Here is a 16,730-nt window from a genome sequence, read left to right as displayed (position 1 = left end):
CCATAGTTTTATAAAGTTACTGTTTTTACAGACTTACTGTATTTAGTTACTGTCTTTTTATAAAGTCACTGTGGCTTTATAAAGTTACTGCGTTTTTATCAAGTTCCTGTGGTTTTACTGACGTACATTTTTTTTTCTTGGTTGCTCTCGGCATGTTTTTACGTCTGCTCTCAAAATAGGATTCTCTGGCTGAAACATTTGTGCAGAAACATGAAACTCATGTGAAATATATTTAAAATGTTCGAACAATCAGCAGCTCAAGCACAATTCTGTGTGTTTTTCAGAAAAAAAACAAAACATTTTTTTTCAGGTGTGTGTGTGTGTGCATATTCTTTTGTTTTTGTACGACACAATGGATGGACACCATGGTGCCAATTTTTATACCAAAACAGGGACAACAACAGTGTTAAATGCTGTCACATATTTTTAATCATTCTAAATCTTCCAGCAGTTGAATAACATTTTTAGCTGTTCGGGTCTGACACATTGTGTTCCTGAAATAATCATGTTGAAATATTATGAACTTGAAATAAAATCCTGTTTTCCAAGACATCTTCACGTTTTTACCAATATTACTGAACCTGAGATTGTTCAAACATGAAGTAGACTGAAATTTGAAAAGGTTTTCACCAGTTCTTACAAAGTGAATGACTCCTTTATCAAATATTCAGGAGTAATAAAAAGTCTTTTCTTTTGGGTGACTATTGCTCAAAAATTTCCTGAGGTCATCCAGGGTTAAAAATAATTACACACTAGATCACAGTTCAGGCTCACTGAGGCCTAAGAAATTTGCACAGCACTGTAAATTAATGTGTAAGTTTGTGTTAAATCATTTCATCTTTGCGGGTATTGTTTTGTGATTCTATTAGTCAGTTTGCCATCTGACACAAAATGGCGATGGCGGTGTGGCGGTGTGGGACATTTTGGGGCTGACGCCAAGAACGCGGCTCAGTCACAAACATGACGTGTTTGTTGTGCAAACGACTTCTTTTGTCTAATGAAACTCGTTTTAATACATTCAGGCATCCTCTCTCGTTCACACAGGAAGTATAAATGGCGCCGTCTATAATGCTGAAGACAGATTATTTTTGCACCTTCTTCCTTTTCTATTCTGTCCTTCTTTCCTTTTTTTCTGATTTTCTTTGTTCTGATCTTCTGTTCCTTTTTCAGTTCCTTTTAATTTCTTCCTCACATTTTTCTTTCATCATCATGTATTCCTTTCCTTCTCTCTCCTTTGTCCTACCGTCCTTCTTCTGTTCATTCTCTTCTTTCATTTTCCCTATTTTTTAAAAATTTCATCTTTCTTAATCAAGCTTTCATCCTGTCCTTTCCTCCCTCGCTGCAGCCTTTTTCACTCTCTTTTCATCCTGTGCCAAAGCCCGCGACCACACGGATAATTTGACTTTATTTTCAGCACCACTTCACTCACAAAGAGGTTCTGATGGTTCTGTGTGTTTTAAGAAAGCCGCTCTGCACATCTCATCCGTTTGTCTGCTAAATGGACATCAGAGTCACACAGAATAACAGATCCCAGGTCCACGGGCCTTTGTTGTACCCAGGGCCAGCTGAAGGGGGCAGTGTGACTCACCAAACTGGATTCCTACCCACCAATTCCCCCAACAGAGACACACACACACACACACACACACACACACACACACACACACACACACACACACACACACACACACACACACACACACACACACACACACACACCGCTACCACCACCACTACCACCATCCCAGCGGTGCACCAGGGACCTCAGGATCTCCTACTGAGCCTTCTACAAGACCTGACTTAATTTAATTAACGCTGTCAACTTTAAACAAAAAAATAGAAAAAGCATACACATACAAAGAGTGAGAGAGAGTGATAGTGACAGCAACAGAGAAAGAGAGACAGACAGCAAGACAGAGACAGAAACAGAGAGACAGAGAGCAAGACAAGAGACAGAGAGAGACAGAAACAGAGAGACAGAGAGCAAGACAGAGAGAGAAAACAGAGCACCTGTTCAAAACAACATGGGGTCTTAATTCACTTCACAGGAATCCGGTTTCCAAATAGGATTCATTGCTTAAAATGAATTCAGTTTTGACAGGCGTTAAGGTGTGACACTGCTGATTTTATTTATTTTTTTATTTAAAGCTGACATTGATCTCCCTCAAAGATATAGTGTATGTAGAGTGTCTGTTTGTTTTACACAATATTTTATTGAGAAAATCAAATCATTCATTCAATTTCTATACCTGCTATTCCAGTTAAGGGCCACAAAAGAGTTGGAGCCTATCCCAGCAGGGTTCACCCTGGACAGGATGCCAGTCCATCACAGATTCATAAAATCAACATTTTAAAACCCCACAGAGTTGGTTCCTAGATTAAAGCATTCATTCATTTATTTTTGTATCTATTTTTCTGTTTTTCACAAATGTGACATGAAACATTTTAACAACACACATCAAGAAATTTTGTTTAAAGAAAAACAACTTTAAAAAAACATTGTGAACATTTAGGCCAAAGTTTTAATAAGAATTTAAACTATTTTTAAATCCAATGAGACCAGCAGGGAACCCATTTGAGCGCACGCCTTCACTACTCAGTCCTGGATCTTGTCTGTTTCCTCCAAAATTACCACAACAAAACCCAAAATATGTAATACCAACATCAACCACAGGGTATAACTACAGCCGCCCCTTTCCAATAGACTATGTAGTTAAAATGTTCATTAGTGTCTCTGCAGAGTATCATCAGCAGCACAATGAATAAAAATATAAAAATACCATATTAAATAAATAAATATAAAATATGAAACAATATAAATGATTCAGCAGTTTGGCGGCAATCAGTAGTGAATAAAAGTCCACCAGGTTTTTACCACAAATCCCCAAACAGAGACAAAGCTGCTGCTACAACATAGTTCCATTAGAAAAAACAATAAAGGGATCAAAAATGAAAAACAACAAACATGCTGATAATTCTGGTCACTTTATTTCTATTTCCCTTAATGACCTCATTTGAATGATTTGATCATTTTTGGGGCTAATCTTGAAATTTGAGTTTGTTTATTCCATCAGCATTAGCAAAGCTCTGAGGACAAGCCGCCACCGCTTGCATCCGTCCAAACGCCAAATTAACACAAACAACACGCACAAGAAAAAAATAAAATATAATGTGTTATCAAGCCGACATAAAGAAAAACAGCGAGGAGGCGACACACTGCAACCTGCTAATGTTAGCTAATTTCCTTTTGATTACAAAGACGTCCCACGCTCTCCTCTCAAGTGACATTTAATTGTTTTTCAAAGTAAATCATCAAGTCAGCAAAGTAAATCTGACAAACAACAGAGAGTCGCAGCGCACGGGGATGCCGTGCACCAAAGAAGAAGAATTCATTTAAAAAGAAGCTAACAAAAACATGAAAAGACACTTGATTTGACTAAAAGGTTCACAGGGAAAAATATGTTTAAGAGGACCTAAATTCACAACAAATTTAGAAAATTCTAAATGACACCAGGGTCACAAAATGTCAGAATTATTATACAAGAGTTAAAAAAAAATTGAAAAGGCAAATAAACCCGCAAAGCACAAACCTTTTAAATGTTTTCCAGGAATTACTAGAGATTCAGGTTTAACGCTCAACACTATTTATACTCATCGTTACAGCCACAGAGTGTCTTTATGCTAACAGTGGTTGATGCTAACTGCAAATAAAGCTATAAAGCCTAACGGTGAAGCTAACTGTTCACCATAACGTGTCTTTAAATGTTACAAAATTAACTGTTTGGTTTTGAAACCAGAAGTGATCAATTGCATCAAATGAGTTTCCAAATTTTCTGAGATTTTTGCCTGAGTTCTAATCCCATTTGAAATAGACTTAGACTCGGTGCTGCAGCAAACAAACCGGTGTGACCTGGGTGAGATTTTGTTCCTTGCTGTGGAAGCTCCCAATCAGATGTCTCTATTTCAAACTCAGGAGGAAGACTTGATCAAAACAAGGGAAGCAGGGACAGATTACTAAGCAAATACCAACAACACACTGATTCACTCACTCACTTCAATTAAGGGTCACGCAGGTTGGAGTTTATCCCAGCAGTCATAGGGCATGAGGAGGGGTACACACTGGACAGGACGCCAGTCTGTCGGAAGGCCACATATAGACAAACAAACACATCCTCACGCACACCAACGAACAATTTAAAGTTTCCAATCCACCTAACATGCATGTCTTTGGATGTGGGAAGAAACCACAGCACCCAGAGGGAACCCACGCAAACATGGGGAGAACATGCCATAGGTGGGAATCAAGCCCATGACCTTCTAGCTGTGAGGCAACTGTGTTAACCACTAAGCCACCGTCCTGCGCCACACAGATTCAAAATCAGGAAAATACCAGCCGGTCAGAATCAAAACGTACAGTTGGACAGTCCGTGGCCAACTACAATCAAACAATGCAGGTGGACAGTCAGCAGCTGATTACAATCAAACTATACAGTCAGACAGTTGCAGGTGATTATAATCAACCCTACAGTCGGACAAACAGTGGCCAATTACAATCAAACTGTACAGTCAGCAGCCAATTACAGTCATACTGTACAGTCAGACAGCTAGCGGCTGATGTCAATCAAACCGTACAGTCAGACAAACAGTGGCCAATTACAATCGAACTGTACTGTCGGACAACAGTCACCAGTCAATTACAATCATACCGTACAGTCGGACAGTCAGCGGCTGATTACAATCAAACCGTACAGCTGGACAGTCAGCAGGCGATTATTATGAAGTCGTACAGTCGAACAAACAACAGCTGATTACAATCAAACTGTACAATCAGACAAACAGCGACCGATTATAATCAGACTGTACATTCAGACAGTCAGCGGCTGATGTCAATCAAGCTGTAGTCAGACAAACAGCAGCTGTTTACAATCAAACATAAAGTCAGACAGCCAGTGGCTGATTAATCAAACCGTACAGCTGGACAAACAGCGGTTTATTACAATCAAACTGTACAGTCAGACAGTCAGCAGCCAATTACAATCATACCACACAGTCAGACAGTCAGTGGCTGATTCTAATCAAACCATACAGTCGAACATGCAGCGGCCCATTACAATCAAACCATTCAGTCAAACAACAGCCAATTACAATCAAATATACAGTCAAAGAGGCAGCAGCCAATTACAATCATACCTCACAGTTGGACAGTCAGCAGCTGATTACAATCAAACCGTACAGTCAGACAAGCAGAAACATTACTACATAAAGCGATTGTTCAAAAATGCAACTAGACTGGCAAAGGCAAATTTATTTATATAGCACCTTTCATGCACAAAGAAACTCAAAGTGCTTCACAAGATTAAAAACAAAAACACCTTAACATTACAGGATTAAGAACATTAAAAACAAGACATTTGAATTACAATAAAAGGAAATATATATATATATATATATATATATATATATATATATATATATATATATATATATATATATATATATATATATATATATATAAAATAATACAATATTTAATAAGTTATAGAAAGGCAGCATTGAATAACAATGTCTTAAGCCCAGATTTAAATAGACTAACTGTTTGGGCAGACCTCAGATGTTCAGGTAGTTTGTTCCATAAATGAGGACCATAAAAACTAAAGGCTGCCTCACTGTGTTTAGTTCGAATTCTAGGGACACACAGTAAACCTGTCCCAGATGACCTGAGGACTCTGGGCGTCGCACAAGGAATCAACATATCTAGTATATACTTTGGTGCAAGACCATTTAACGCTTTATATACCAACAACAATATTTTAAAATCTATGACTCACAGGAAGCCAGTGCAAATTTTTGAGGACTGGTGAAATGTGACTGAATTTTCTGGTATTTGTAAGAACTCTTGCTGCAGCGTTTTGAATTTGCTGAAGCTGTCCCAATGATTTTTTACTAAGGCCTGTGAAAACACCATTACAATAATCAAGCCTGCTAAAAATGAAAGCATGAATACTGGAATGAAGACATGAAAGCATGAAGACTGGAATGACAGAATGTGATTAACAACAATCCTATTTGTATTTTTGTTATAATACAGAAACGTCACTCACATCAGCCCTGTGTGAATGCAGATTTCACTGCAACAGAACCCCCCCCCCCCCCCCAAAAAAAAACAAAAAACAAAAACAGCCCGTGAAACTTTGTGGAATAAAGTTTCACGGGCTGTTCTGTTTTTTTTTGTTTTTTTTGAGAGAGAGAGAGAGAGAGAGAGATGCTAACAAACATAAACTTCACCCTCCTCTGTAGGTTGATGGATATAATCAGCAAAAATCTATACACACACTCTGACACATTTTTTTGTTCCTTTCATTTATTTTACTGCCTCGCTTCCTATCTTTCTTTCCTCCTTCCTGTCTCATCCTTCGTCCTTCTCTCCCACGAGCTCCTGAGGGGGAGGCAGGAGAGGGTGGGTGGGAAACAAAACGGGCCAAGACCACAGAAAGCTGGACTCCCGCAGAGCGAAGGAGGCGGCTGACATGCCGTACATTCAGCCATCGCTAACTGCCGATTAACGAGGTCAACATGAGAACATACAAAAGTAAAAAACTGAAAACATCCAGAGACACAGCTAACAATTATTTCTGCTCCAATTTACAAAATTGGAATTTAATTTCTTCACAGCCACAAAAACACAAAATGTAAAAGATGGAATTTAAACAAGATGTCTGCACTGTGACCCCGCACACCGTTAATTAACAAGAACACAAAAAACTGGTACAAACACACACACACGCAAACTACGACAAAGCTCACAATCCATCAGTGAAATATTAATGTGCAACCGTCAGCTCATGTCACACCTCCAAACATTTACAGAGAAAAACAACCATCAGCATTTCCTGTTTACTCTAAAAAAATGACCTGTTTAATTTTAGTTAATTGATTAGTTATTCAACAGCTGTTTTGATAATACATGTAGTGTTGGAAGTGATTTAAGTGGAAAAGTCTAAATGAATGTGAGTATTTTTCTTTTCTTTTTAAGTCTGAAAATAATAATAAAAAAAACCTTAAAATTGATTTTACACTGTATTTGAGGTGGGTTAAACTGGAGAAGAATTAATTGTTTGAATTTTCTCTTCACAAAATTAAAGGGATTTAGGTAAGCCGCCATCTATCAGGGCAAATGTGTTACAATTTGATTTTAAGGTGTTGAAAATATTATACACCAAAAACTCATTTAATCTGAATTTAAAGAAAGTGATTCTAAACCACAGACACGCTGGTTTAAACAAAACAGTATAAAGACAATTTTTTTCTGCTTCTTTTTTAGTCGTTTAAAGTCTACTAGATTAATTGTTAACAGTAAATGATAATGAAGATGATTTCATTTAGTTAATTTTCTGATTTCTGAAACTGATCTTTATAATTCCTCCAGCATCAAACCAAACTCAAGTCATGAACGTAATTCACCTCGAAGAACAAAGTGACGTGAAATCCTGGAACGTTAATAGAAAAACGCTTTTTTAATGACATACTGAAAATGTTCGCTAACACATTGTATTAAAATGTGATTTCTTCTCAGTCCATCACATTTAAATCTAATTGTGATTATAAACTGTTCATCATTTTAGCATTTAATTTATTGACTCTGTAAAATGGACTAACGCCACTTTAAATCCCTTTTCCATTTGAACTGATCAGTTTAAAAGCTACCATCTGGTTTAAAATTTTTTAAAACCACATAAAACCAAAATTAAATCAGATTTTTAAAAGTTTAACCACATTTGTCCATTTAAAATCAGCCTTTTCAAATACCCCCCCCCCCCCCCACCAAAAAAAAAAACATCACATCCGCACATTTAAGAAGTAAATGATGATGCTGTTCTGAACATAATTATGATTATTTATATTTTTATAAATATTTTTTAGATTTTCTTTCACGTTTTATTTTCTTCAAAAACTAAATTCTAACATTTCACTATTTCAAAATGAAATAATTTTTGCTGTCATTTTACATTTTATTTGCAAAACATCATAATAAAATTGATTCATTATTAGATTAATAAATGTGGAAGGCAAGTCTGTTTCTTTTTTCTCCTCAAAAACATGAAAGGATGGTAAAATGGCGACAGCTGTCTGCGTCCGGATCGACAGCTCAGTAAACGTCTCGCCGGTAAAGATCACCCAAAGAAACGTTTTTCTGTCTCCACATTTACACTTTGACTCATTTTCTGTTGAAGATTCCACCATGTGCAGAAATGTGGAACGAGCAGTTCGGTTCTGTTCATCAGACAACAGGATTATAAAACAAAAGCTGAGTATCACTTACAGAGGACGGCAAGCCGGGAGGGACTTTCCGCACTTTTTTAGTGTGGACCTCTGAAACAAACAAACAACAAAACATCACATTAAAAGGCTTTTTGTTGGTGGTTTGATTTTAACTTAATTAACCTCAGGAGGGAAAAAAGTGCAACAAATTTACAACAGAAGCTTCGAGACACAGTAAGATGCAGAAAATACAAAAGATGAGTACAATTCTTTTGTGGTTTTATAAAAGGAAGCAGGACGGGTTTTTCATGTGTGTGATTTTTCAGGGTTTCATTCAAGGGGACTGAGGGAGGGGTCTATTAACTGGAAAGTGTTTGTGTCCTCTCAAGGCTAATGCTACCAAGGCTGCAGCATGGCCAGGATTGTCCTGCTTTATAAAGACACACACATACATGCACGCACACACGCACACGCATGCACAGGACATGAAAACATTTGACCAGGGCCAAAGTATCTGCTTTGTCAAAGGAATAAAACGAGCAGCGGTGGTTGTACGTTCACGCCGACATGCTGCTTTAATAGAGACCTCGCTGAACGTGACATCAACAACTCGTAAAATGGAGACACCTGATGATGGGCAAAGGCCGAGTCCTCGGATGGTTACCGAACAGAAAATTATAGAAACAATTCAGTTTATCTTTAAAAAATGCACTGTTTTACAAATGATTGTTTAAAAAATACTTTTTTTTTTACAGCTGTGCTTACAAACATTTCTCACACTGATGCAATGCTTATAATTAATTATGATCGCCCACATCTTTTTCAATGCTATTTTTTCTGTATTGGTGCTAAATTTGCTGCCAAAAACGACAAACAGGAGCAAGTCTTATTGACGTCAACTTGATACAATTCTAAAGAACACTGATCATAAACTGTAAAATTTTAGAAATCTGGGTTTGTTTTAACCCCCCCCCCCCCAAAAAAAACAAACAAACAAACAAAAAACAAGAACAAAAAAACGCAAACCAAAAAAAAACAATTTGTGCATTCATTAATTTCTCGGACATGACATACAACAGAAACAACAGCTAGCATTCAAAGTCAAACAGCTTGAAATCAACACATCATTTGTTCTCTTTGCGTCATTTAATGAACATTTTGTAAACAGTTTTTCAAAGCATGGTAGCAGTCTGTAGCACGAAACGCAGATCAGGTTTTCTTTACAAACATGACTAATGTAAACAAATTTTCTCTTGTTTCCAAAAACACTGTTTAAAGGGCATTTGTGCATTTTTCAAGGGTTCTTTTAACTCATTTCAGCATAAATTCCAAAATGTTGCTGTGATGCAACAATTTTGTTCACGTGGCTGAAGTGCTGCATTAGCACGCCACCGTCTGCTAATAAAATTAGTGAAAATTAGTGAATTAATAAAAAAACTGTGAAATTTTGAAAATTGCTCTTTAAAAAAACAAACGTCATTTAAATGTGACACAATACATGTTGGGTTTTTACCTTTTGTTAATTGCTATAAAGAAATTAAACTGGCTTTTAAAGTTAATAATAGAAATGTCTTGTTGCGTATATCTTATTTCAAAATTGTCAAACAAATGTTTATTTTATAATTTAACAAAATTTAAGCGTGCATACGCGTGTGTGAAACAAACACCGATATTATCTCAACATTTTATCTCCATCATCGCAATTTAATGAACATAAATAACAGAGATAGTTTAACTGATAGAGAGCGATAATTTCCTGCAAACCTTCCAAGGTCAATAATCATATCTTCATTTGTGTCCTTAGTTCTCTAATTAAATAAGAAATGAAACAAAATATACAGATTGTCCTTTATAGAAGAGCCATGTGGGTTTGGTTCACACTCTTCTGTCAGGCCATAACTGTTATTTCATAGCTGTTATTTCAAGATGATGTTTTGGCGGGGGTGCTTAAATGTCTGGCCCGAGAGCCACAAACAGCTGCCTGTACTTTACTACTGAGACACCTCTTTATTTTAAATATTTGAGTTAGCTTCCTTTTTTAATAATAATAATAATATTTGAGTCACAATAAAATCACAGTTCTGCTGAATTATTAAAATAAGAAAATACAAATCGTGTCACAGATTTCTAACTTATTTTCACCTCTGTGGTTCAATTAAGCTTCAGATGTGATGATCCAGATACAGATTGTTGTACTGATATGGATCATTTGGCGTGAGGGCAGAATGTGACCCTCAGGTCACCTGAGGTCAAGCTAACTGGATCCTTTTCTAAATAAAAGAGGAAACATTTACAGCTAATAACAAATAATCAGCTCACATTTGTTGCAGAATCTTTTGAATCAGTATCAAGAAAATGCAACATTTTGGCTTCTCAATTGTAAAAATTTGCTTTTTGTGGTTTTATTTACCAAATAATGGTAACTGGTTTTAATACTTCACAGAGTTTCAAACTCACTTTAATGTGGTTAAAATCTGATTTTGTAACCATCTTTAAATTGTTCTACATCAATAACGGACTGGGTTTAATTAGATTTTAAAGATAATATTACCTGATGTAAACTGGATTAAAACTGCCTAATTTGAGATTAAAGACAATGTGACAGGTATGTTTTTTTTTGTAACAATTTCTAAAATTTTATATAATCATTCATACTGAACAATAACAAAAAGTCATTTGTAGTTTTAGTTTGAATTTTTTCAAGATGACAAAATATTAGTGTCACTAAAGATGAAGTACCAAGAAAAATATTATTATTATTATTATTATGGAATCATGCCTTTAGTGAAATAAAATTATTTTGAGTATGATGAATATTTTGAGAACACAGTCGTCATTTTTTACATGATGGGAATAGAAAAATGTTTGTAGGCAAAATCTGATCCAAATGATTTATGCTGATTCACCACTGATTAATATTTTTATGTTAATACATAGATTTACATGGAACTTTACAAAAATTCTGATCTTGCGTATGTAGGGGTGGATTCAGACATAGGCTCAAAACCAGGAAACTTAAAAAACAAACAAACAAAAAAACACCAAATTAAAAACACAAGCTGTAATATGTAAACAACAACAATACCTGTGTTTATCCTGGAATTAAAAATAAAAATTTTGGACAAAGATTTAAAAGAAAGGGGTGAACTTACCAAATTATTATTATTAATTATCACTGATGTTATTTTGTATTTCATGCTATTTTGTTGTGGGTTTTATTGAGACAGGCACTTATGTGAGTGCCATTCTAGTTGGAAAAAAGAGGCCACACCCATTTGATTCTATTACTCAGAAATATTAATTTATTCATGGACTTGAGATTACTTCAGTCAGTGGCCTTCAAAATAAAATCTCAAGATCTCCCTAAATCGTTCATGCAATAATTTTAGAAACTAAAAACTGGATAACAAGACAGAGGTGCTAATCATTGTTAGTCTAGAAAGAAAAGTTATTTTAATAACTGTGTGCGCGCGCATTTGCGTGGTCTCACCCATGGCATCCATGTGCAGAGCTCTCCTCCGCGGGTTGGAGCTATAGTGATGGTAATACTGACCGGCCGGTTTGGTGGGCGACGCCGCGCCGGGACTCCCCAAACCCAAATCACCACCCAGTAACGACTGGGTGAGAGACATATAAACACAGTGAAAAAGAGAGAGAGAGAGAGAGAGAGAGAGAGAGAGAACGAGAGAAAACAGTGTGGTCAATGAAAAGAAAAATCAGTCTATCAGAGGAAGGAAAAGACATTTCTCAAAAAAACAAAACCTTTTGTTTCGTGCCTCAGTCATAACGTGAACAACAAAGCAAGTCACACCTGAACAAACAACAACAAAGATTTGTGTTTATAATTATGAAATTAAAGAATTCTTAAAAAAAAAAAAGAAAAAAAAAGAAGAAGTCAGTCACAACCTCCAACAGATAAATAACACTGAAACATCATTAAAGCAGCCAAGACAAAGTCCAAAGGCTTTTGGGGTGTCATAAGTAAGTTTTTTTTTAAATAATGAGGGGAAAAAATACATGGACAACAGAAAAATGTTCTGAATCAGCCCTGACAAATTTAATCAAGTTGTCAAAAAAAACAACAAAAAAAAACACCTCGACTCCCAAAACTGAGTCCAAATCTGCGCTCAGCAGTCACATGATCTCCACCCTGATGACTAGCTGACATATGATTACAAAGTGAATTTAAATTTATGCGGTTTAACTCACGACCCAATGTCAACTTACAAAAAAGTGTCACCAAAACTAATGTTGTAAAAAGAAATGTTCAAAATAAAATTAAAAGGCACGAGTGATGAATGACATGAAAACCGATCAAATAAAATCTGAGATATACAGGTGAAGGGCAAAGATCAGCTTTTAATAGTTTTTACTGATGACAGAATGTGAAAAAAAAATCTAGAATGTTAACATTTCACAGTTAACATATAAATAGCGTACGCTAGACAGCTAGCTAATGAACGAACCAACTAGATAAGACAGATCTGCAGAGACAACTTGACTAATACCCAGAATACAACAAAACCTTGTGTCAAAGTCTCAGAGTCAAACAGATCAGAGTTCATTTTAACTCATAGTGTAACTTTTAACAAACTCAGCGTTAAACGCTTCAAAGTGTTGGGAGTTTTTTTCTCAGTTATGTCTCTATAGTGTTACTTAATTGTAAAAGTGTCACTTTAACTCTGTGATGAGTGAGAAATTAGTAAAAGGGACAGTTTACATTTTGAATGATGTTGCTATGAGAATAACTAGGTTGTGGGTTAAAACCCAACCTGACACATCTGTGTCTGTTTTACTACAAACAAACAAACAAAAATCCTAAATAATTAAGTTTTATATACTGAACTGTGTTAAAGTATAATTGTATGAAAATACACTTTCATATGTCATAAAGTAACACGGCCAGTGTCAGAAAGTTAAACCACGAAAGAGTTGATATTTCAACACCACCAAAAGTGAACTTTCAACTCAGAATGGCTGAATATGATATAAACTTTGGAATAAAGAAGATCTTAACTGCCCGCTGTGTAAATTATACCTACTGATCAATTGATCAATCGATGTTGGCTAATCAAACTTAAATTTATGCAGACTGACCTTCCATTATTGATAGATTGGTATAGACATACAGTTTAGGTAGAGACCCGCTGAGATAGACTAGGGCTAAAAACATGTCAACATCAACAAGTCAATAGATAATATTGATCCTGCATTAGCTTCAGTTCCTGCGTCAGCATGAGTATCAAAACTCATTACTACCTTTTAAAAAACATATTAAAGAATTTTAAAAAAAGAAGCTGCAGTTTCAATCTTTACCTCGATGAGGCCGAGGCCATGCTCCTCAACAAGGACACCTTGGTGTCCGGGCTCAGCATCTAACCGTCACCTCGCTGCTGTGCTGATACTCTGATGCTGGTTTACACCTCACACTTAGCAAACTGCTCACACGTTGTCCCGCTTATCAAGTTTAATGATTCGGCAGCAACAAGTGGCATCTGGGTCGATTCAGACGAATGGAAGAAAAGACGGCGAGGAGACGTTGTTTTTCTTGTAAAGTGGCACAAAAAAGTTAGTGAGGAGGAAAGACCCCCCCAATCAAAGTTTGGTCCCCTCTGCGTTCTCGTTAAGTAATTAGCATGCAGAGTATTTAAAGTCGAGGGTGTTTTGGGGGGATGTTTTTAGGGCTGATCGGAATTCTGAGCATCACGTCCGAGGCTGAAAACAAGAGTTAGCTCAGGCCAAGGACAGCTTTTCACATGCTAAACAGGACCTAAGTAGGCCAATTACAGGGCCAGACTGGGTCTGTGAGCCATTCTGAGGCTTAAAACAAAAGAGTCCTTGTCTTAAATAAAGTCACTCCCACACAGACATGCAGCGAGTCAGACACAAAGGCCCTCAGACCGCTTCAGTCCCCGTGCTGGGGGCTGAAACGGGGTTCCCACTAAAACAAAAAAGGGTCTCATTGATTGTGAATCTTTTCTTTCTTTTTTCTTCTCAGACTCTAGCATCGAGCCGGGCCGGTTGCCCTGGCAACAAGATGGGCCGGAGGAGAGAGAATCCACCCATCTGTCTCTGGAACCGACCCTACCTGTTTACATCCATTCATATACCACGATTATTAACTTCTACTGTGAGTACTACAGTAACTACTGTCGGCTTCTAATGCGAGTACTACATTAACTACCATTAGCTTCTGCTGCGAATACTACAATAACCAGTGTTAGCTTCTACTGCGAGCAGTACAATAAGCACTGTTAGCGTCTACTGAAAGTACTACAATAACTACAGTTAGCTTCTACTGCGAGTATTAGAATAACTGCTGTTAACTTCTACTGCGGGTACTACATTAACTACTATTAGCGTCTACTGCGTTTTCTAAAACTGCTACTACTACTAAAACCAAGTAGAAGGGCCATCAGGAGGCATAGTACTGGCCAATCATGATCACCGCCATGAAATGACAACAATTTCATGTAATAAAGTGAAAATGTTCAAAAACAGCTAACAATGTAAAAAAGAAAAAAAAGAAAAAAGAAAAAGGGTAAATTCTGGGGTAGATTTACAACACCACCAAAATCTATTCATCTTCAGTGACCCAAAATTTAAATATGGATTTGTTGATCACATAAGCTCCAACCCTCTATCACTTACAATCTAAGAATTTTGGTGAAAAAAAAAAAAATCTATATAGATCTTGAGGCCCAGTGGTCCGGAGAGCATGTGATGTGATATTTTGATTTCAGGTATTTAATAAGGTCTCCGAGTAATTAGACTTAACATGCTAGGTAACCACAGCTAGTCAGCTTCACTAGTCACCATGCAACTTACAACACACCAGCTGCAGCACGACCCAGAAGTAAGGCATCATGATGTCACAGTGACGTGACATGAAATAGTGAAAATAATGTTTGTCTTCCTTTGATTTACAAACTCTCTCCTCCTTGATCCCTCCATTTTCTCTTCCAGTCTTTTATCATATGACTTGGGAAAAAAATGTTCAAACGTTTATACCATCGCTGTGACGAGACACCGTCATTAATTACCTGGAAGTGCTGGCGTGGTAACAGTGCACCTGCACGCCATCAACGCTGCAGCTGATTCACGCGCATACACACACATGAACACTTTCCTGAATATCTGAGGAATCTGGCTGATACCAGAAAGAAGAACCAATAGAACCACTGATCCCCGAAATGAATCAGCCAATCAGCCAGTCACATGTCATATATACTGATCAGCTGATAACAATCAACCAATAATTTGTCAAATGTACTAATCAAGTTAACTCTGGGTACATAAGCTGGTGCCGCACTTCACTGCATTCATGATACCAAAGAACAGCTTTAGGTCCTAGATGGCAACCACCAAGGCAGACAACTGGGGCCTCATATACAAAGACTTGTGTGGATTTCCTACTGAAACATGGCGTACGCCAAAACCCAGCAAGCACAAAAATATTCACATGTATCAAAGTGTGCGTACACATGGATCCACGCACGTTCCGTAGAATTGAGCGCACATGCACACGCACCATGCTCCTCCCTTTCCACGCCCATATTTAAATGTGCAAATCCATGTAAACAGGCACTGGGAACTGGGAATTCCTCTCCGTCAACATGAGAACAGAAAAGAAATTATATCTAGTGTGAGCTATATGGATGACTGGAAATGACGAGGAGACATGCAGGGATAGTTTTTTTGGTTCTCTGTCAAACGGAATAAACATGACATGGTAAAAGAGTTAGTGGAAGCGTGTGAGTGAGGCCGCAATGCTGTGGGCTCAGAGCAGCGCACACACTGAAGTAAAAATGTGAGGGACACCATGGCCGACAGTGTGTGACATTCACAACATTATGCACATGTTTACTGACAAATACTGAACATAGGGGCCCTGTTAGTAAGCTCTAGTTTCACGATCAAGAAACAAAACAAAAAAATAATAATAATAACAAAATAGAGATAATATGCAGACATTTGGTGCAATTATGCAAATTAACCATTCACTCATCGCACACGTGCCAGACGGGGACTCGAAATGCGGGGTGATGGGGGGCGGTTCTGGGGGGGGTTATGACTGGGGTTAGGGGAAGGGAGACAAGTACATTGTGGTTATGGTTAGGGTTAGGAGAAGGTGTTAAGCCCCCATCACATCATCATTTCTTTTTTTTTTGTATTTTGGCTCACTTCAGCAGCACAGTGCAACTCTGGACACCGCGATGGTTGGATTATCACATGGGATTTATATTCGCGTGGTTGATTCCAGCACACAGCAGCCGGGTGAGAGGATTTTAACCACAGGCTGCGGTCTCAGCTCCATGTCCACACTGCACTCTTGGACAGCTGTTGGAGGTGAGATTCATGTTTATTAAGGCTGTCAGGGCCTGGCACAACAGTTCCACGCCATATCTCCTACAGACTTAGAAGGTGATCATATATTACAGTGGTGAGATCCGTTCAGCTCCGAACCCGAC

The 16,730-nt window shown here is 37.4% G+C and overlaps 1 protein-coding gene across 5 annotated transcripts in view; it reads right to left on the bottom strand.

Moving 5' to 3' along the window:
- Positions 1–16,730, bottom strand: part of LOC117529754 (transcription factor 4-like) — a 236,245-nt gene that overhangs the window by 118,207 nt on the left and 101,308 nt on the right. For 3 of the 5 annotated variants that reach the window (XM_034192606.1, XM_034192604.1, XM_034192605.1), the window contains exons 4-5: positions 11,750–11,876; positions 8,321–8,370 (exon numbers count right to left, since the gene is read on the bottom strand). The exons of 1 other annotated variant lie outside the window; for it this stretch is intronic. In XM_034192606.1, the coding sequence (XP_034048497.1) occupies positions 8,321–8,370; positions 11,750–11,876 (177 nt within the window). Of the gene's footprint in view, positions 1–8,320; positions 8,371–11,749; positions 11,877–13,575; positions 13,815–16,730 lie in introns of those variants that run through there. One more of the 5 variants, XM_034192609.1, reaches the window with a different exon arrangement.

This window comes from Thalassophryne amazonica, chromosome 17 (genome assembly GCF_902500255.1).
Source record: "Thalassophryne amazonica chromosome 17, fThaAma1.1, whole genome shotgun sequence".
NCBI lineage: Eukaryota > Metazoa > Chordata > Actinopteri > Batrachoidiformes > Batrachoididae > Thalassophryne > Thalassophryne amazonica.
The sequence above is the reverse complement of the archived record's forward strand: the minus strand, read 5'-3'. Positions and strand labels throughout refer to the sequence as shown.